General features: G+C 43.7%; 1 protein-coding gene across 1 annotated transcript in view; it reads right to left on the bottom strand.

Annotated features, from left to right (window-relative positions):
- Positions 1–4023: 4023 nt before the first annotated feature.
- GLDC (glycine decarboxylase) overlaps positions 4024–21547 on the bottom strand; it is an 81831-nt gene continuing 64307 nt past the window's right edge. Inside the window, exons 19-25 of the mRNA XM_052645243.1 lie at positions 20180–20292; positions 18594–18735; positions 16037–16148; positions 9475–9570; positions 6122–6294; positions 4670–4750; positions 4024–4167 (exon numbers count right to left, since the gene is read on the bottom strand). Of these exons, the coding sequence (XP_052501203.1) occupies positions 4024–4167; positions 4670–4750; positions 6122–6294; positions 9475–9570; positions 16037–16148; positions 18594–18735; positions 20180–20292 (861 nt within the window). The remainder of the gene's footprint in view (positions 4168–4669; positions 4751–6121; positions 6295–9474; positions 9571–16036; positions 16149–18593; positions 18736–20179; positions 20293–21547) is intronic.

Genomic DNA, 21547 nt, shown 5'->3' with positions numbered 1-21547 from the left:
CTAGATTCCCTCTCCTCTCCCTAATTTGAGGAGTGCTTCCCGCCTGCCTGCCTGGGCCTAGTGCTCATGCTCTCGACTCCCTTCTCAGCCTGGAGCACTTTCACCCACCTCCCCTACCCCGTCATCTGACCTTTCCTTCCTGTCGGTCTTTCACCTGGCTTGTCACTGAGCTAATGACGATCTTTCCTCTTCCACATCTGAATCCTTCCCCTCCCCATCATAGGCCCTTACCACCTCCTCCCCCATTTCCTTCCTATTTCTAACCTGCATCTTTCCCCCATTTTCATTTCTCTCTCCCCACTTCCCCAGTTACAGATCCTTCTCTCCATTCCTGACCTAAGGACCAAGCCCCACCCCTCACCCCCATACCTTTTCTCCTTTTCCCTCAAAGCCCTCCATCCTGAGCCAGGGCCCCTTTTTTTCCTCTCTGGACCCCATTTTCATCCCCTGTGATCTTGACTGTAGGCTCAAATCCCTCCTCCCCATTCTTGATTTCAGAAATACTCCAACACCTTTCTTCCAGCCTTTATTCCTCATCTTCTTCCTACCCTATTTCCCAGGGATTCTTTAAACCCTTTACATATGAGACTGAAAATAGCCAAATGCTTAAAGATGGAAAATACATATACTAATATCTTCAAACATGCTTCTCCCTCTTCCTGAACACCCCCGACCCCTCTTCCCCACATCTAGTCATGGCTGGTTTCATTTGTTCAGATTTTAGGCTGAAAGTCACCTTGTAAGAGAATCCTTCCTTCCCTGGCCATCCAATATAAAGGAGTCCCAAACTCCTAGCCACATACCATACTGGTTTTTGTCTTCTAGAGAATATTTAATCCTGTGAAATCTTTGCATTTGTCTGTCTAGAATTGATGCCCCATGAAAGAGGCCTTAACTTTCTTGTTCATCTTGTGTTCATCTGTTCATCGACATGGTGTGAGTGTGTCCGTGCTTGGTCCTGTCCAACTCTGTGACCCTATGGACTGTAGAGGCTGGGAGGGGACTGTCGCCCACCAGGCTCCTCTGTCTGGATTTCCCAGGCAAGAATACTGGGATGGGTTGCCATTGCCTTCTCCAGGGGAGATCTTCCAGATCCAGGAATCGAACCCGTGTCTCCTGCATTGCAGGCAGATTCTTGACTGCTGAGCCACCAGGGAAGCCATTTAGAATGGTACCTGGTACATGAGTCAGTCTGCTGAATAAGTTAGTGATTTCTGAGTGCCAGACACTATGTCAAGTGCTCACTTTGTCTTGTTTAATCTTTCCAACAAGGCTGAGGTAAGTACTTTTATTATTGCTATTTTATACCTTAAATAACTGAAATGCAGAAAAGATAAGTGAATTTGTCTGTTTTCTGAAAACAGTTGGTTTATCTGAGAATTTAATTCAATCTCTATGAAGTCACAACTCATGTTCCTTCTACTTTTCTGATGGTCCAGAGGAAAGGGGCTGTTAGGCAAGGAAAGGAAGGTGGATCTGAATGCAAGATAGGTCAAATTGGAGTCAGGCTCCTGGGCTGGGTCAAGGAGTATAGAGTGTAGAGTATAGGACACCAGACCCTAAGTTTAGAATGAGGATGTAAGAGCTAACATTTAAGAGCATTTACTTTGTGCCAGACACTTCCAAACAATATATTGTCTCCCACCTATGAGTGGTAGGTAATAGCATTTCACAGATTAGGAGTCTGAAGTTCAGAGGTGCAGATTATCCTTTTGAGGCCATACAGGTAGGATGTGGGGGAGCCAGGATATGAATGACCCCAGGCAGTCTGACTACAGGGCAGGTGCTCTGGTTGCTGTCCTGTGCTATGTTTACAAAAGGCATGTGCTCCGTGTTGGACACCAACTCCTGCTTCCTGGATTCTTGTCTCTGGACATTCTGCATAATGGCCTAACTGATGTCACACTCCTGCCTCCAGCCTACCTCATACTGCTCTCCACAAAAGAGGTGATGGATGATGACACTCCACTAGCACTGGGGAAACCCCACTTTTTATCACCCCCCCCCCTTACTTGGGATCAGCATGGGGCAGCGATTGTGGATGAGTGTATCTGCTGTACAAACTCAAGCTTTTCTCCAGTGGGGTGTCCCCAGACTTAGATTGGTAAAGCATTGGGGTAAGAAACGGAGAAGAAGTCCTTCCAGCTAACAATCTAAAACCACAGCTGTTTGTTGAACACATGCTGTGTGGAAAGCCCTAGCTCAGCACTGGGAATCCAGTGATAAGACATGATCCCCACTCTCAGAGAATTTAGGGAGGCAGATAAAAACCAAGTAAACAGAATAATTATTAACTATGCAGAGAGTGTAGGATAACAGACTGAGTGCCAAACTAGAAAATAACAGAGCCCATTTCACAGAGACGTGTGGAAGACCTGAAGAGGTGCTGAAACATGAAGAACAGGAGCCAGCAAAGCAAGGTGGTGGGACAAGTGTTCCAGGTGGAGGACGCCACACAAGCAGAGACGCAGGTGAACACATGAGCACTGAAGACGAACAGTTGTACTTCAACTCTCTGAATCGCCTGCTTTTGCCCTGGACATACTCCAGGGAATACAGACTGAGAAGGACTCAGATCTTTATCATTTAATTATTACGTAAGAAAGGAACCATGGATCCCATCACTTCTCTACTGCTTTGGCCAGAATGAAGAGTTCCACAGACCTTTTAAGTGTGAGATTAAGTAGACCACTTGCAGAGCATTCAGTAGAGTGCTCAGACCTTTTGTCTAGATCAGTGTCATAACAGGTCAAATAACAGTTGTTTGAGTAATAAGGAACCAAGTAATCAGGATTAAAGCAGATACTGAGTAACAATTGGAGAAGAACATCCGAAGCATTTGCTATTTCCATGGGAAAGTTATTTGTGACAGGCATGCTAGTTGCCTACCTGAAACTCCTCCTTTTCTTCAGTTAACAAACTTCTGATTTTCTTAGGGGTAGTAACATGCCCAGGTGAAAGACTGCCTCATATCCCCTTGAAGCTCAGAGTGGCAACTTGAACCAAGCCTGGCCAGTAAAAGCGCAGAAGTTATTGGGTGGAACCTCTGGAAAAACATTCCAGAAGAAGCCAACTTGGATAGACTCTTTTGTTTCTCTTCCTTTTCCCTACCTAGAATTGGGTATCTGATGCCTGGGTACGCAGCAGCCATCCTAGGACCATGAGGATGAAGACTGTATGCAAAGGAGGCAGAATAGTAAGACTGAAGACTAGCTCTTGACTTACTACCTCTGGACTTAACTGTTAAATGAGAAAAAATAAATTATTTCATTAAATTGCTGTGGTGGTTTTTCAGGTATATGCAGCCAAACACAATTTTAACAGGGCTAAAGTGGCAATCACTGTTAAGACATACAAACGGGTTCTTTAGCCAAAGACACAACTGATACTGTAACAGTTCTACTGGGCTGGATATTCTCATTACCCTGCAAACCCCTCTGAACCTAGGGTATGAGGGAATTAATGATGAAAATTGGATCAAAAAGGCATTCTTCAAATTGCAATGCTTTTATTAGAATATTAATTGCAGACTTAAAAACTACACATATGAAAAAATGAAAACACTCAGAAATGCTATTACAGATTGAGTAAATTAGGAGGAGGAAAAAGATTTCTTCAGTGTATACAAAATGTAAACATTTGCCCTGGGGTTTCCCACAGATGGCACAGTCCACAAGGACTTATTTGGAATAAAAATATCTATTGGATCTCCAGTATAGCCTCTATAACATCTTCAGTCTTGCTACATTGAAGTTAAAGTTACCAGCACACTCTGAATCTTCTATGCAAAAAAACTAAATGGTCCCAATCAAGGCAACTGCTATGTGTGAAAGCAGAGACACCAAAGCAAATCAATCTTCCAGCAATGAGCTTCCACCCACTGTGCTAACTGTATTTACATTTACCTTGAGAGAATATACACAGTATATAAAACCCCTACTTGAGTCTGTGGTGGAAAATGAAATATCTCATGAGATGCTCCAGAGCGCATCAAGTCAGTCACTTGAACTTAGGGAGAGAACACTAAGAAGAGGCCCTCTTCTGTTCAGAAAATGGGGACTCATAAACATCCATGGGTGGGCAGGTACAAACCAGGTGCTGATCTCCATAGATGTCATCAATCCGCGAGATGGTTGGCCAGAATTTGTTCTCTGGTTTCACAAAGGGCTGTAGGGGACAAAAAACAGAAATGACTTGGGATATCCTGAGAAGTTTCTTGGAGGGGTAGGGGTGGAGTGGGGAGGAGACTGCAATGCTACTCCCACAACCTGAGATATCACTGGCCCAGCAAATACTCAAAAAGTGTAAGAAGCTAAAATCCAGCCTCCTTCGTTACTATCCCTCCAAATCGCCCACCCCTGCTCCACCAGCCTGCAGAGCACCTTCACATAGTTAAAAGGATGATGGCAGAAAACACTGACCCACTAGACAGACTGTTATTTGGTCTTCCTGCACTGTGAGCCCTGAGGATTTCCAGGCCTGTGGTTGGCACTCTGACCTCGGAACTTGGAAAGCCAATTCCTGTGTTGTGTTGTTATGCGAAGGTAGCCTACATATGGTCACTATAGTGAGGAGACAGCAAGAGCGGAGCCCTCGGACTGGGTGATGGCCCCTCATACACACGTGAACCTGGACCAGCTGGCACGTCCAGCTTCAGAGGAGAACTTACAAGTGGGAATGCTGCCACCTCTCTGGAATACGGCCGATCCCAGTTGGAAGATGTGACGCAGGTCAAGGAGTGTGGAGACATCTGAGACAGAGACAATGGACAGGAGAAGGGTCAGAGCAGAAGCCTGCCTTCCCCTCTGCTCATCATGTCTGCCAGTGAGCTGATGAAAGCCCACAGATGGAGGGTGGTGGTTTTGTTTCAGTTTGTGGGGAAGGAAATTTTGGTAGGAAAATGTTTATTGTGAAATATTTTGAATATCCGAAAGTTACAATAACATAATAGCACATTTACCACCCAACATAAATCAACATTTTGTCATGTTTGCTTAAGCATTTAAAATAAGAAACATTACAGATACGGTTGACCATGCCAGCCTATCCCCTCTCCATCTTACTGCTGGTCCTATTCACCAGTGCCAGCCACTGTCTTGAATTTGGTTGTCATGATTCTCATATTTTTATACTATTACTGTATATGTTAATAAACTGCATAGAGCTTAGTTTGGTACACTTTTAAACCTTATAGTATCCTGTGTGTGTTTTATCCTCCATTTGCTTTTGTATCTCAGTATTATATTTTTTAGACATCTATTGCCGTTTTTAAAAAAAAATTGTCTAAATCCTGAAAGAATCATCAGTATCCAGAGAAAAAATGATGACAGCAAATCATATTCGGTTCCTCCGCTATCCTCTGAGACTCACACGGGACCAGCCTTTCCCCGCCAGTCATTGGCCCCAGTGCGCCAATGTACATCTGAGCTCCTCTGTACATCTCAGACTGCTTTTCTGGCTTGGAGCCATAACGACACAACCACAGCCTTTGCAGTGTTTTCAGTTCACCATCCCTCAGCTTAACAGTGGCTGGACCTAATACAGAACTCTTAGGGCTCTGACCAGATATAAAAGGAACATAGTTTTGAAGAGAGGAAGCAATGTTTAACTACTTTCTCTCCAATGTAGGCCATAAACATGGTAAAACATTCAGGCCAGGTACCAGTCTGGTTGTTCTAAGAGGTAACTATTCCAATATGAGAATATCTTTATCCAGAGTGTAAAAGGTAAATAATCTCAGTAGAGAGCATCAAACAGAGGTACGGAATGGTAAGACTTCTCCAACTATAAAGCCCATCAGTCTCTGCTCACTCCTTTGACAGCCAACTGGGTCCTTGTGGGGTGAACAGCACCAAACAGATATATAAAACCAACAAGTGGCCAATAAATAGATATTTAAAATTAGAACATATCAGAAATAACCACATTATACTTGAGTAACCACTGCTGTGTTGATTCAAGATTTAAACTTTCAGGTAATGAATTAATCCTCTCAGAAGAACAGTCTTATTCTAGGCAAGGATATCATCTTCCAGTAGAGTTCAGAGGTTGCCAGCACCCCAGCCAGACACTGCTTTCTGCCCTCTGGGATATTTTAGATAAAGTACCGGTGCCTGTGTACCTTCAGTGGGTTGACCCTGGGGTCGATGCGGCCCTCCTCAATGTCGGCAATTTCCTGTCGGATGCTGATCATGGCATCGCAGAATCTGTCCAGCTCCGCCTTGTCTTCCGACTCGGTGGGCTCAATCATGAGAGTGCCTGCCACCGGCCAGGACATGGTGGGGGCATGAAATCCTGCCAAGGAGATGGGGGAATTTGTGTCACTAACTTTGACCTCTCCAGTTTGGAAGAGTTTGCTATTGTATATGTCTAGGGATTCACTTCAGCACTGTTTATGGAAGAAAAGCTTAGGAAATAACGTGACATCCAACAGTGTAGGATCAGGTAGGCAAATCTTCCTGGGTATCCATACAATAAATATGCAACCATTCCATGTATTTAAATTTATATTTGTTAATAGCTCTGAACATTTACCCAATTTAAGTGAAAAGGGCACGCTACATAATGATATTGTCTTGTTTTTAAAATGACAGTATATTATATATGCATATATATACACACATTTATATGTGTGTGTATATACACATACTTTATATATGTGTGTATATTTTATGAGGGAAGCTGTTTCAAAGAAGAATAAATACTAAAATTTTAACAGGATTATTGGCATAAAATGAGACTAGGGTTTTTATTTTACCTTGTGTTTTAGAATCTTTTTATAATGTTCATGTATTACTTGCAATTAAGAGAAATTAAAATATTATAGCCCACCGAAAGCTAAATAATGAGGTAACAAGCATTAAGGACCCTGATGTGAGTGTTACTGTCCTTATTTTACAGATGAGGAAACAGTCTTGGCCAGGAGTCTTTGTCTTTACACTGAATACAGGCTGAAGGTATTTCTATGTTTCCAAAAGTTTTCACATATGAAGATGAATTTACAAAATATGATTGAGAGATTTCCTGGACGAAAGCCAAAAAGAACTTTTTCCCAATTCTTACAATTTTTCCTGTGAAACTTTAAAAGATGAAGAGCAGCTCCTAGGTTGATACTCCTGTCAACTGAGTTTGCCCTGGAGGTCAATGGTTCCCAAATTCTGGCGTGCATCATTACATGGGGTGCTTTAGAGTCATGCCTGCATTGTTTAAAGGATTGTCTTAACTTTTTTATAAAATTTTTCAAATATACTGGTAACTTGAAAGGACTATAGAGTGAACACCCATACGCCTACATGGCTTCTACAGTGATGCTCTGCTTTATCATGTATCTAGTCATCTATTCCTATCACATAGCAGCTGGCAAAGAATCCACCTGCAATGTGGGAGACGAGTTCAATCCCTTGGGTGGGAAGATCCCCTGGAGGAGGGCATGCCAACCCACTCCAGTATTCTTGCCTGGAGAACCCCCCTGGACAGAGTCACCTGATGGGCTACAGTCCATGGGGTCACAAAGTGTCAGACATGACTGAGTGGCTAAGCACAGTCATCTACTCCTCTCACACATCTAAAGCATTTGCCTTAGTTCTGATGCATTTTCAAGCATGTTACAGTCAGTTGTGCACTTCCCCCTTAAACATTTCAGCATGCATATCATTAACTAGAGTTCCATATCTGAATTCAATATCTGTTTCCATATTTTTTTGATAGTTTGCACAAATTTTAAGTACCATTTAATTAATTTTGACAAATGCATACAACTGTGTCACCCAAATCAGAAAGAGTTTTCTTTTTAAACAACAAGCTGATCTCATTACCCATGAAGTCCAACCTCAATTCCATGAGTGAGCAAATTCAGCCCAATATTTTCTGCAATAGTGGTTCCCATATCTGGAACCATCTGAGTTATCATGGAAACACAGATTCCTGGATTTTGACTCTGATTCAGGAAATCCAAGGTATGAGCCTTTAAAAACTCAGGTTAACCACAACACTGTTAATCAACTACACTCCAATATAAAATTTTTAAAACGTTAAAAAAAACAAAGTTAAGTTTGGAAATCTCTGCCCTCTGGCAGGGTGCCCCTCACACACCTGATAAGATTCATCCATGAAGTACTTGTAAATACAGATCACTGTGCCTCATCCCTGGAATTCTGATTCAGTAGATGTGATTAAGACCCAGAATCTGTGTTGTCATCTTCATTGTTTGTTTGTTTTTAGAGCCATTCACTTATTCTCTCGCTTGTTAAACACAATTGTTGAGTGCTTCCTATGTGCCAGACGCCTAGACCATTCTGAGCCTACGGCAAGGGTAGCCATCAGTCTATTAAACATCAAAATATCAAGGTTGTAGATAGAACCGAATTTGGAATACTGGGCAGTAACTCCAAATACCACTTCTCTTCTACCCCCCATCCCCCGCCTCCCTCCCTGCAAATGCTGCTGCAGTCAAGATGTGGGAAACAGACCACACACCCCAGAAAGGAAGCCTCATCCTGAATCAGTCACTGGCCAGGAGGTTAAGTCAGGTCACAGGAGTGGTCAAGAGGAGATTCTGAAGCAACTGCTAATTTCATTAATGAAAACCATCTCTGGTTTTCCCATTTATTATCAGGGTAACTCTGCATAATAAGATCATTCATTCATGGGAGGAAATGAGTCACCATGTGACTATGTGGGACTCCTGTTATGGTAGTAAAACTGTAAAATTATTAAAGTTTTCACATTCCTTATTAAAAGAAGTCATTCAAATCATCTTAAAATTCAGATAAGACTCCACATTCATCAAAAGGCAAAGTTCTCCCCAACTTAGCCTTCCTAAGAATTGAAGAGTCTTTGATGTTATTAATGTCACTAAGAAAATGTATTTTAATAAAGCTTGTGCTGAGTGAACATCCACTAACAATACACAGATTTAAAGAAAAAAAAGCTTCAAAGAAAACTGCATCGTCTCTGTGAAAACAAGGTGCACCTATTCCTTCATCTCTAGCAGCAGCTGAAACAGGTATGCCACGGCTGAGGGGGCTCAAAGGCCATAAACCTCAAACGCCGTCCATCCAATACTCCTACATGTCGTAGGCTCTCCACTCCCTCCACCTTCACACCAACTCACCTCTTCACGGCCCTCTCTGTCTACTAGGAGTGGGATAGGGCAAATAATTTACCGGAAACATGGACAGATGACGGCAATCATTTTCTTTGGGATTTTAAATTTTGTTAACAATAAAGACTCCTTCCTAGCTGGTGATGGATTCAAGATATGTGATTTAATATCTTTCAAAGAACAGAATCTGTGGGGCCATAGTTTTCTTTTTTTTTTTTCACCCACAGTCCACGGCTCGCCATTTAGCCTATGGATGAGTTTACTGTGGTGCAAACACATTCAGTCTGTGGTCCATAACCAGGATAGGCAGCTGCATAAATGTCAGAAACCCAAGTTCTCCTTAAGGGGGTCTCTCCTGTGAGACCACTCACCATAATCTTGAAGCCTCTTGGCCACATCCACAGCCTCAATATTTGCAGACTTTTTGAAGGGTCTTGTATCCAAAATAAATTCATGAGCCACATATCCTGTTAAGAAAAATTATTTCCGTTCACAATTAATAGCTTGCTATTTTACCCAAGAAAATGAACAAATAAATCAGCTTTTTAATGCATATCATTGAGGACCAAGGAACAGTGGGTACTTGGTAAGTTATAGTTGACAATAAAGCCTCCATCTGCCCTTATCACATATAAACACTGTTAACATGCCATGCCAATTTGCTCCATCCTCGGTGTTCTACACACCCATGAACCAGGAAGCGGGTGGCAGGCAGGACAGGTGCTGGAAGGCTTACTAACATCCCTGGGGATGAGACCATTTTTACTCAAAAGATCAAAAATCTACTTGCAACAGTTTAACATGTCATCATGCCTGGTCCTTTTATAGAAAATATTTCTAGTGTTAAAACTCCATTGATACATTTTTCAACAAGTTTGCTCCCAATATCCAATTAATGGTTTCTTCTGTGGGCAGGTAAATATATACTAAACGTATATGTATAAGACATAGAATTTGATATGATTCTTCAAAGGGGCTTATGAGGTTTCAGTTTCAGGCTTCAGACTGAGATTAGAAATAAGGCTGTTGAACAGCACCCCACAAGTGGCAAGGAGCTGAAGAGGCTGAAGTCTTGTGGCAGTCAGTTCCCTTTGCTTCTCTAGGCTCAGGCCACTGTCTCCCCAGTATGAGCTGTTGACCACCCATCCTACATCAAGAATAAACCACCAAGTCAGCATTCTTAAATAGAACAACATTCCTGGGAGTTTCCCAAATGCCATGGCCTACATAACTGATGAATTATCTTCAAGGAAAGTATCTACTCAGTAAAAAATAATGTACTCCTTCTTAATCCGCTATCCCGATTCTCAGCAAACAATGAATCTACTTAAAGATACTTGGAGCAGTCATAACTTCTATCCTGAGGAGAATAGCTCCGGTCATTAACAGCCCCTGAAGACAAAATCTGTGAACTGCTCTGCTTCTCGTGTGATGAATACATATGATGGGGTTGGCTTTGTTTGTAAATAAAAGTATGAGAACCTAAGACTTTGAATATACTGTCACCACATATCTTTAAAACAAGATTTCTAACGATGATGAGGATTCACTAGTAAGGAGTATGGTTCAAAAGGAGAAAAATGTATTCAGAGGTAGATAAATTTAGAGGAAAAAAAAAGTGCCTTAAAGAAATGACCAGCTGGAATATTCAGGGGGAAAACTGTGAAATTATTTAACTCCTCCTCAACTATTAATTTCAGGAATCCTAAATGCCCCACTATGCTACCGCAATTGGGGAGCCAAGCCTTGAGCTTCAACCCCTCTTTTCTGAGGTTCTGGCAACCACCCTGGCATTGTAACAACAACTCAAAGAAAAAGGCTAATGGAGCTCTGTGGAACACTCAGCTGGCAGGAGGGGAGGAGGAGACAGGCTCACGATGGGGAGGAGTCTCCCTTGCTGGCCGGCAGACAGCACAGTCTTTCAAGCAAAGGTTCAGTTACTGAAAGGCCCCATCAGCCCAGCCCAGCCCAGCCCAGCCCAGCCCAGCACTGCTAAAGCAAGACTTCATCTGCAGAGGCCCCTGCCACGGCCAAGTGGTTTGGGAAGAGTTCCATTTACAAAATGAGGTTCAGATGTTATTTTCTAAATCCATATTCTAATATGTTCAAATGGAAACTGTTAGTGGGATTTCAGCGTCTCTCTCTTCTGTCTCTCTCTACTTGAGCCTGAAAAGGGGTGACATTTAAACTTCATGGTTGTTGGGGGCCAGACCCCTAGATGATCATCTTTGTTTGCAGTTTTTAGGTCAGGCAGACACTTTACCCTCTGAGCCACCAGGGACGCCTTCTTTTAGGGAGAAAAGATACACAAATCTTCTGTGGCATATGGTGAGTCAGAGGAATCTGAAGTAGAAATTGTATAAACTGATTAGTGCAACTTTTAATTTTCAGTGAGTAGGTGTTTCCTTGGGGCCTAATCATGACTATAACTAAGAGTCTGAAAAGATAACAAGTCAAAGGAGAAAGGAAAGAAGCCAGGGATGGGAGTAGGAGATGATAGAAAAGCAAAATAGAAGTGGCTTGGCTCTACGCTTGGAACATCCCTCTCCCAACCCCTCATGAATTATCTTACAAGGCTGAGGATGACCTGGGAAAGTGCTATAGAAAGATAACTTCTAAGCACCAAAACTGGAACTTACTTTTCCTGCATCCTCAGAGTGAGCGCCTAGAAATAAATGGAACTCACTAGCTAATTAGAAAGCTTGGGTGGGCAATCGACACTCAGGCATGCTTTTCAGTTGCAATCCAGGGACCACAACAAACAGCATCAAGAGGCCAGCCTTCCTGGGAATGAGGTCAGGGGGGTGGGGGCCCTAGCCTCAGGAGGTCACTTCCCAGCCAGAGTTGCAAGGGTGCAGCCTCTGAAGCCCATGTCCACCAGCCTATAAAGACCACCAGGAAAACTCCTCAAGGACAAGAATTTCCAGGGAGAGTTCAGATTTGTCTAAGGTCAGAAAGGGATAAGCATTTTAAGAAGTTGAAACATAAAGAAAACACTGAGACACTAACAAAATGGTCTGTTCCACTGACAAGAACTCCGTTTAGATCAGACAGTGAGCCTAGCCTCCCACAAAAGCAGACACTTGTGAACATTTTCAATTCCTCCTTTCAAAATGCCTGTTTACCTGAGGCAATTCCTTTCCTCATCCTTGCAGAATAAATACTACTGCTGCTCCCCATCCCAATTCTTGTGTATTAATTCCTTGCTTCACAAAACCCTAAGCCTCAACAAGTTTAGCTGGTATTTTCAAATCTCTCAAAGAAATGGCTTATAAAGGGAAGCCTGAGGACTTCCCTGGTGGTCCCATGGTTAAGACTCCATGCTGCCACTGCAGGGGGCATGGATTCTATCCCTGGTTGGAGAGCTAAGATTCCCCAAGTCTTACCTACCGCTCTGCAAATTAAAAAAAAAAAAAAAAAATGGGGGGTGGGGGAGGAATGCCTCTAGTTCAATAAAATTATTGCCTTACAGTTGTCCATAATTCCAGTCTTATTTAAAGCTGGTAAATATGATTAAGAAGAGTAAGTCTTCTAATATCGCCATTAGACATTCTGTAATACAAAGTGTTTATTAAGAACATTTCTATTTTGGGCCATCAGGAGGTACAGTGATCATTCTTTTTTAGACCCTAAAATACCAAACCTCTGATTCTGTAATGAATGTGTTTACCAGACCAAACACGAGACAAGTTTTGTTTCATGAACTTTGGGATTGGGTAATAAAGTCTGTAATCACCAATCTATTTCTGCTTGGGATGAGAAATACAATTCATTATTTCATTCTGGGATAAAATGTCAAAACAAATGGAAATTTCATCCATCTTTTTGTGTTACAAGCCTCCTGGGACAGCCTCTGCCTGCCAAGCACACGGCAGGCGCCTGATCGGTACTAGCTTGCTCACTTTCCCCTCCTCGAGTACCATTCTCCCCCCGTGTGGTCCATACCACATTCATTCTCGCTCTAAGGAACTCAGGTTTGCACCTCACAACTCTGTGAACACACTAAAACCACTGAAATTCAGTGGGTGATCTGCATGGTACGTGAATCCTATCTCAATGAAGTTGTCAAACTTAATCCTAAGGATGTGTTAAATAAAAAATCATTGAACAATTGGAGAAAAAGTACCCTATACCTTGTAAATTAAAGCAAAAAGACTTTCCATGCATCACATTGGCAAAAACATTTTGGGTTTGGTTTGTGTTCCAGCCTGGCACTTGGTGTTCACTGGGCCCTGGGGCGATGGTCACTCACAGGCTGTTAGTGTGACGTAAGTTTGAATTAAGGATTTCGGGGGAGATAAGGTCAAACATTTTAAGTGCGTAAATGCATTCATATCCTGAGATAGTTTATCTTCTACAACTCTAACTTATGTAGATAATCAGGGATGTTAAAAAAAAAACTAAGTAAAAGATATTCATTGCAGCGTTGTTACAAATAATGCGGCGGTGGTGAGGGAACCCCATAGAATTTGACACATGATACATACCATAGAATGGATATAGCCACTTTCAAAGGACATTTAGTGACAAGGGAAATGATCATGATATAAAATATTAAAAAACAAGGTACAAGCTGTTTGTAATATGATCTCAATTGTCTGAAAGTATGGTGGGAAGAAATACAACAAAATATTAAGCCGATGAAACCATGGGTCATTTCCATTTTCTTCCTCAGACCTCTTTGTCCAAATTTTCCACATTGAGCACATGCACGTGAGTTATATAGCCAGACAAGACCGACGCGATCCTGAAGGCCAGTACAGAAGCAGGATGCATCTCACAGCACAGGAGCTATATCTGAATTAATTAGTAGCTCTTGTAGCTTCTTTAATACCCACTTCTGAAGCACTTCATTGTGTTGCTTAGAGACATATTGCCCACAATGTTCTTTTCTCCTCTCTGGGGAGCACTGCTAACCAGAGCTCCTGATTATTTAGTTCTTTTCTATTTTCAAACTCTGGAACCACCCTGGTGGATACATATTCACAAAGCAAGATCAGTCTTTAAATTAAAGGTCACAGATGGAGATGCACACAGGCCAAGAGACGAAGCAGGGCCTTGCCGCTGTGGCCCTGGGACTGAACACTGGTTACTGACTGCTCGCTGCTCTCTCTGCCCCAGGCTCAACACCCGGCGGTCCCTGCTCTCCGATGCGCACCCACAGTCAGGTCCTGCCCGCCCGACTCTCAGGGCAACCCCTCCCACCACCTCCAGGGAGACTTGATGCCTCTCCTATTATTCCCTCTACAGTAGCTTCACTCTCACCTCTTCACAGCCTTTGCCGCGGCAGCTTAAAATCACCTTATTTTCTTACTTAAAAAGAAATGAAGCTGCATCCTATTGCAGCAGCTCCTGCCCCCTTCACGGTAAAGCCCCCAAACCATGAAAGTGTCTGCCTTCTCCTGACCTCAGTCCATGTCTCAGCCCCTTTCCACCTGGCCCTTGCCTTGCTGTTGGCCCTAACTGCTTTCAAAGGTGACAGAGGGCTTCCTAACTGTGAAAGGCATGGGTTCTTTTAAAGACTTGAGAGGCCAGCCACCTGCTCTTCAGCTGTGCCTCCATGTCACGCAGGACCAGCCACGGGTGCCGACTGTGTGTGTTGTGCTGACACGATGCCAAGGACTGAGGCAGCCACAGCCTCCCCGCTGCAGGAGCTCCAGGTCTGCAGGAGTGAGCCGACGATGAGTCAGTGGGAGACTCCTTGTGGTGGAAGGAGCCGAGAGTAGTTCTCGCCACCAGGAAAGGAAAGGGCAGCCTCAGGAAGGAGGTGTGGCCAGAGCAGAGGCAGGAAGGATGGGTGCCAGGGCAACGACAGCAGGTGGGACGTGGGGAGCCTGACACTGCCTCATCCGTTCCACGCAGCCATCTGCTTGAGAGGTTTCGCTCTGGTTTCTCAATATGGTTTCCTTGGGTCTCACCAAGGAAAAGTCTGCTCTCAGACTCTGTGCCCAGGGCCACACCTCTGCAAGTCCACCCGTGCCAGCCCCTCCCGTTCCAGGGAGACCTAGTCCCTCCATCTCTGTCTCCCTCCCTCCATGATAAGCTAAAGAAAGTGAAAGTGAAGTCGCTCAGTCGTGTCTGACTCTTTGTGACCCCCTGGACTATAGCCCACCAGGCTCCTCCGTCCATGGGATTCTCCAGGCCAGAATACTGGAATGGGGTGCCATTTCCTTCTCCAGGGGATCTTCCCGACCCAGGGATTGAACCCAGGTCTCCAGCATTGCAGGCAGACACTTAAACCTCTGAGCCACCAGGGAAGCCCTATGATAAGCTATAGAGGCTTCCCTAAAAGGTTTTCACTCTCAGCTAATTAGTACATGAGTCCTCTGATTCTACTTCTAACAGCATGCTCATCCTCTGCCACCATCTTGAGGATATTAACATTCTCTTAATCCTGTCATTCCCCTGCTCAGAAACCTTTCTGGCCCAAGGGTGGAATCCAGAGCCTTCCAAGACCCTCAAGGCCCATGCTACCTCTCCAGCATTATAGTCTGCTCCCTCTCCTCCTATCCCATCCTTCAACCCACCCAAGACTCAGACAGCTCCTTTCTCTCCAGCTTGCTCCTTATCTCTGTTTACTGGGGTTCTGCTGTGCTTCCTTTCAAGGCTTATCTCAAAAGGCTCCTCCCAGGAGCCTCTCCCAACTAGAATTATTCCACTCATCCTCATGGCTGTGGAGGAGGTAAGAAGCTCATGGGATTTATGTATATGTCTCTCTATGGTGTGGTCCTTGTTGTGAATTGTCCTGAGACTAAGTGCATGGCAGAGCCCCACCAATATCCCGAAGTTGTTTACTAAATGGAAGTTATTTCCAGTACCTCAAGGCTTTACTTCCAGTTTCCCACCCACTTCTGCAAGTCACATCCACTAGGTCAAAGTTGGTTTGGCCAAGAAAAAAAGCCAAAGTGAATACAGGCTGAAGTTGATACTTGCCTCTCGCACCCCGGAAAAGGACTCTGTAGTGCTTTTCTAATCGCTTGGCCATATAGTTTGCATTCAAAATAGCAATCTCTGTGGCCTGTTTAAGGCCCTTGCCTCCCATCATCTGCAATAGAGGAAAAAATAGTCATCAACCATGGAACATGGAGACCCAGTGGACACTAACCAAAGACATCCCCAGATGAAAGGAAGTCAGCTCCCCAGCGCTCTCTGGATTGCAAGGGAGTGAAATATCCTAACTAAGATATCTCTCAGTCTTCTCTAAGCCTAAAATAACTTTTGGTTTCCCTCTTTGAACAGTAATTTTATGTTTTTTATTGTAGTTAGAAAGCTTAGAACAGGGAAAAACTGACTGCTGACTATCGCTTTATTTACCCAAGGAAAAGAACTGTTTTTGAGGAGTTTCTGTTTGGCTGTTCATTGTGAATTTGAGATGCCTTGATAATTGCCAGGAATCTTGAGGGATCTTGGCCAAAATCCCCTCTGAATCCATTTTGTATGGTTTGTCTTTCAATTGTCCATAGTTCAGGTTTTTACATTTAACAACTGAAAGGTTCTCAATCTTATCCTTTTCTGGTGGTTCATAGGTCCCTATGATTTTACAGGGATAGCATCACCAGCAAAGAGTTTAAAACCAAGACTGTATCAATTTGTCCTGCCTCCTTTCTTCCCAGAACACCTCAGATGATTGATAGAGGCTTGAAATATGTTAACACAAAAATGATGTAAAACAAATGACATAACAGAGCAGGGATACCAAAGTCCAAAATAAGGAGAGGACACGCTGGGCCAGGTTGGCCAAAGAAGGGTTTCCAGAGTGAGAGTTAGAACTTGAGTAGAAACTCGAAAATGGGTAGAATTTGGACAGACAAAGAGAAAGGGGAAGAGACTCTAGGTGAGAATAATAGCAGAAACAAAGGTATGGAAGGAAGGCCCGTGGCTGCAGCCTGGGCATTGCTGTAGAGCAGGTGGGCTGTGACCACCTCTCACAAGCCCCAAATCCTTGGTGGGAAAGACCTGGACTTGTCCTCTGCCTCTGGACCTGTGCATCAGAGTCTAAGCCACTTTATGGCCCCAGTTCTACCCTGCCTATACTGAACTGATTCTCTCTGGAATGGGGCCTGGGAAAGTGCATTTTGGGGAAAATCTCCTAAAGATTTTATGTGGGCTGGGACATCCAGTGGTAGAGGCCAAGGGAAGCCAGGAGAGGATGGAGAGTCTTAGCAGAAATCTAGCAGTTCTGTAGGGAGTGTATGAGAAGAGCTGTATAAAGGAGAGAAGACAATAATTCTAGAGTCCTGGTAATAAGTAACAACAGCCTGAAATAAAGAAAGGGCCCAAGGTAGGAGGGGTGGCTGAAACCCTACCATATTTATTTCATTCTTAAACTGAGTCTGTCTGGTGTATCTGGCACACAGCCAAACCAGCCCTAGGGCATTTATTTTCTATATGTGGAAAATCATCTCTAACCCAAATAACATTCCATAACAAATGACTCAGGTTCACAGAGACCAAAAGGAGGATGGGAATTAAGATTCTGTTTGCAAAGAAGCAGACCTTTATGATGACTGTTCTTGTTGCTATTTGCAAAACAACTCGAGCATGATTTGAAAACGCAGGTTTTAGTCTCTGGGGTACAGAATTGTTGTCCCAGCTTCCCAGAAAGTTTTCATTAAGAATCATAAGTGCCACACTGTTCAAGAATAACAACCAGCCCAGAGAGTCATCCGGCAAGATGTGCATAGCTGAGTTTGGGGTTTATGTCACCAGATCCTCGCTTTCTCTCAGGAGGGGAACCAGTTGGGGAAGACTGCTCTAATTACTGGCTGAAGAAGTGCTCCTATCCAGTGTGCGGTCTTGTCAGCTCAGGAGGTGGGCAGGCTAGTTTGAATAAGAACTGTATAAAATAAACTCTACCCTAATGTGTTTTGAGGTTTTTGTTGTTGTTGTTGTTGTTGTTTTGAAAAACACAAAAGAAGGAAGCCCATTCTATGACAAAGTCTAATTACCTTCGAGAATATAGTTCCACAGGCCCTAAAGGGCAAAGAGATTCGGGAAAACCTTTACATAAATGAATTTCTGCTATTTTCATCTTATCCACCAGGCTCCCAAGAAATACAAAGCAAAATGAGATGTATTCCTAAAATTTATCCCAGGATCTCAACCAAGTGTAATAATTAGTATATGCACTGTTTTTCGCTTGTGAGGGGCTGTACAAATCCTACAGGAAACCAAATGACGTGGCCAGAACATCCATATGACTCATGGTACTTAGCTCTGTCTGGAAAAATATATCTGGCATGTCAGTTTCTCTGGTGTTAAACCCACTGTGAGAACCCAAAGGAAAACAGCCTGATGAAGAAAAGATAAAATGAATTTTAGCTGATCTCTTTAGGATGGTTTCTTCCACTCAAGTTGTCAGCAATTTTCACTGAACCGCATCTCAAACATGAATTTCTTCATTTTTAAGTCAAGAAGGAATCTGCAGTCTCAGGTCCCCCTCCACACATCACTCCCCCCAAACCATCTAACACGCATTAGCAGGCCTCACCTTAATATAAGCCCATGAGATGGGCAAGATGCAACTGGAGCCCCACGGGGCTGCGCTGACGGTGCCCAAAGCCTGGGCATCTTCACTTGGTTTTACCGAAATGATGGGATGATTAGGCAGAAAAGGAACAAGATGCTTCTTCCTGTATATATATATTTTTTAATACAAATTTAGAAGATGTTAAAAAGATCTGCTAACCAAACAGGCAGGTCCTGGGCCCTCTCAGGAAGCTCTATTCCTAGCAAAGGAACTCTGACATGGAAGGGACCCGGTACCTGCTAAGGGGCAGATGTTCAGGAAGTCTCCCTTCCTTCCTCCTCTGCTGGAGGCATGGCTCACCAGCCATCAGTATCCTAGCAGCTCAAACAAGTACCATGGTGGAGAGCTGGGGAGAGGCAGGCAGCCTGGAACACCAGGCAGAGCTATGGGCTCATGAGGATGTGGGGACATCCCAGCCCCTCACACCCTCTCCCTCCCTGCCCTGGCCCCACACTCTTTCCCAAGGCATCTAAGGGATATAGAAGGGTGCTGCTGAGATGCCCCATAGGGTGACAATCACAGGCCAGCCTGTGAACATCAGTCACCCCACTTCCCCCACAGCTGAACCACTGCGACCCTGCTGCTTACTACAGAAAACAGGAATCAAAAAGGAAAGAAGAAAAACCCAAGGGGGCCGGGCTCCCCATATCCCTGAAGACTGGCCCCTTCTGCACATTTTGGGAAAAAGGAAGACGCTCAGGAAATGGTTACTCAGCATCATTTCCATGAAATGATTTGATTTCAGTTTAAAAAGTTACCAACTGCTCTGAGATATTGCTTTAGTCTTATTCTGACTTCATCCAATTTTTTCTAGTAATAAGGTTTGTTTCCTTCCTACTTATCCCAGATGTAATAAGAATTCAGGCTGTAAAGTGTCCAAAATATTACACCCAATTTCCTTTTTTGGCAGGGGGACATTTGAGTTCTACTCCTTTAGCAAATTTTAATTATACAATAGTGTTATCAATTTTAGCCACCATGTTATATGATAGATCCTCAGATGTAACCATAAGCTGATTTTAAAAATAAAGCTGCTTGGAAGTCTAAATTAAAGTCCAAGAGAGTCATCCCAGTGCATCAGTCCCCAGAAGGATGGTACAGGGAGGTAGGAGGGAGGAGGGTTCAGGATGGGGAACACGTGTATACCTGTGGCGGATTCATGTTGATGTATGGCAAAACCAATACAATATTGTAAAGTAAAAAAAAAAAAGTGCAAGAGACCCTTCTAGGTGCTAATATACCAGTTCTTACCCATAATGCTCCAGTAAAGCTTACTATTCATTTCTCTGTTAATAAACCTGCTCTGTCTATACGTGACTGGGAGCTGAGTGTGGCCATACACACTGTGATTAATAAAATCTATGTTTGCTTCCCCTTGAAAGCTCCTTGAAAGCACCGCATTCACTGCTCATCAGCCAGCCTCTAAAGGCACACTACATGTGAAGGTATCCTGACACCTGAAGTCCTGGATGAGAAGAACAGAGTGTGGGGCCAGTCTCTGATTCTCAGTCTTCAAAGCCATCCCGAAACCAGGGCCCAGAACTCACACTCCGATGGGCCCCATGCCAGGGCCACCACCTCCATGGGGAATGCAGAAGGTCTTGTGAAGATTAAGGTGTGAGACATCAGACCCAAAGTCTCCGGGACGACAGATTCCCACCTGTCACAAAGGGAAAGACCGAAAAACAAAAGTCAAGAGCTCCAAAGGGTGCTCTGGAGAGACAGCCATCCTGCTCCCCTGAGAGGAGAGGACGGAGATGTGCACAGAAATGTCCTTAGACGCAGCTCAACCCGATATCCCACAGGCAGCATGCCCTGCAGTTTCTATGGAAACAGCAGTTGACCATTTAGATTTTAAAGTATGATCTGAATATACCATCAACTCCTAATTATCGACCCTCAAGAAAGGGGAGGGGAAGTATAGGCTTTCCCGGCTATTGAAACAGGCAATTTCACCCCAGCATGTATAGCACCCCAGCTTTGGGTATCATGCATGTTACTGAATGGCCCCTTAGAACACGTCGATATAGAAGGCTGGAAGGCTATCTGAGAGAATACTGAGCTGAGAGAGAGGATGGGAGCCTGACAGTTTTCCTGAGACCATCCTAGTACCAGCCACAACATTCAACAGGTGTTCCTGCCACTTTGGCATTTGAGCTAATTGTGGATGTGATAAAAACTACAAGACTCATTTATGCTATTGAATCAACAGACAATCCCTGGACTGCTCAAAAGAGATCAGATAGAAGCAAAGAAAAACAGAAAGAGTCTGAAATTGGGACTTCCCTAGCACTCCAGTGGTTAAGACTCCATAATTCCAATGCAAGGGGCACTAGTTCAATACCTGGCTGGGGTTAGACCACACATGCCACTCACTGGGGCAAAAAAAACAAATTAAAAAAAAAAATTTAATGAAAGAGTCTGAAATGGTTAAAAAAAGAAAAAAAAGGAGAGGGAGTTGAGAAGACTCTTTAAAAGATGATGAGTCCCTGCCCTCCAAAGTCTCCCTAAAGCATTTCCTCAAAGGCACATGTCACACAGACTATAAAGAAGGCGAAGTGTTGAAGAACTGATGCCTTCGAACTGTGGTGCTGGAAAAGACTCCTGAGAGTCCCTCAGACAGCAACGAGATCAAACCAATCAATCTTAGGGGAAATCAACACTGAATACTTGTTGGAAGGACTGATGCTGAAGCTGAAATTCCAGTATTTTGGTCATGCTAACAGCCGACTCATTGGAAAAGTCACTGATGCTGGGAAAGATTGAGGGCAGAAGGAGAGAGGGCATCAGAGGATGAGATGGCTGGATGGTATCACCAATGCAATGGACACGAACTTGAGAAAACTTCAGGAGATACTGAGTGACAGAGAGGCCTGGCATGCTGCCGTCCATGGGGTAGCAGAGTCAGAAACAAC

The sequence above is a fragment of the Budorcas taxicolor genome, chromosome 8, assembly GCF_023091745.1.
Source record: "Budorcas taxicolor isolate Tak-1 chromosome 8, Takin1.1, whole genome shotgun sequence".
NCBI lineage: Eukaryota > Metazoa > Chordata > Mammalia > Artiodactyla > Bovidae > Budorcas > Budorcas taxicolor.
The sequence above is the reverse complement of the archived record's forward strand: the minus strand, read 5'-3'. Positions and strand labels throughout refer to the sequence as shown.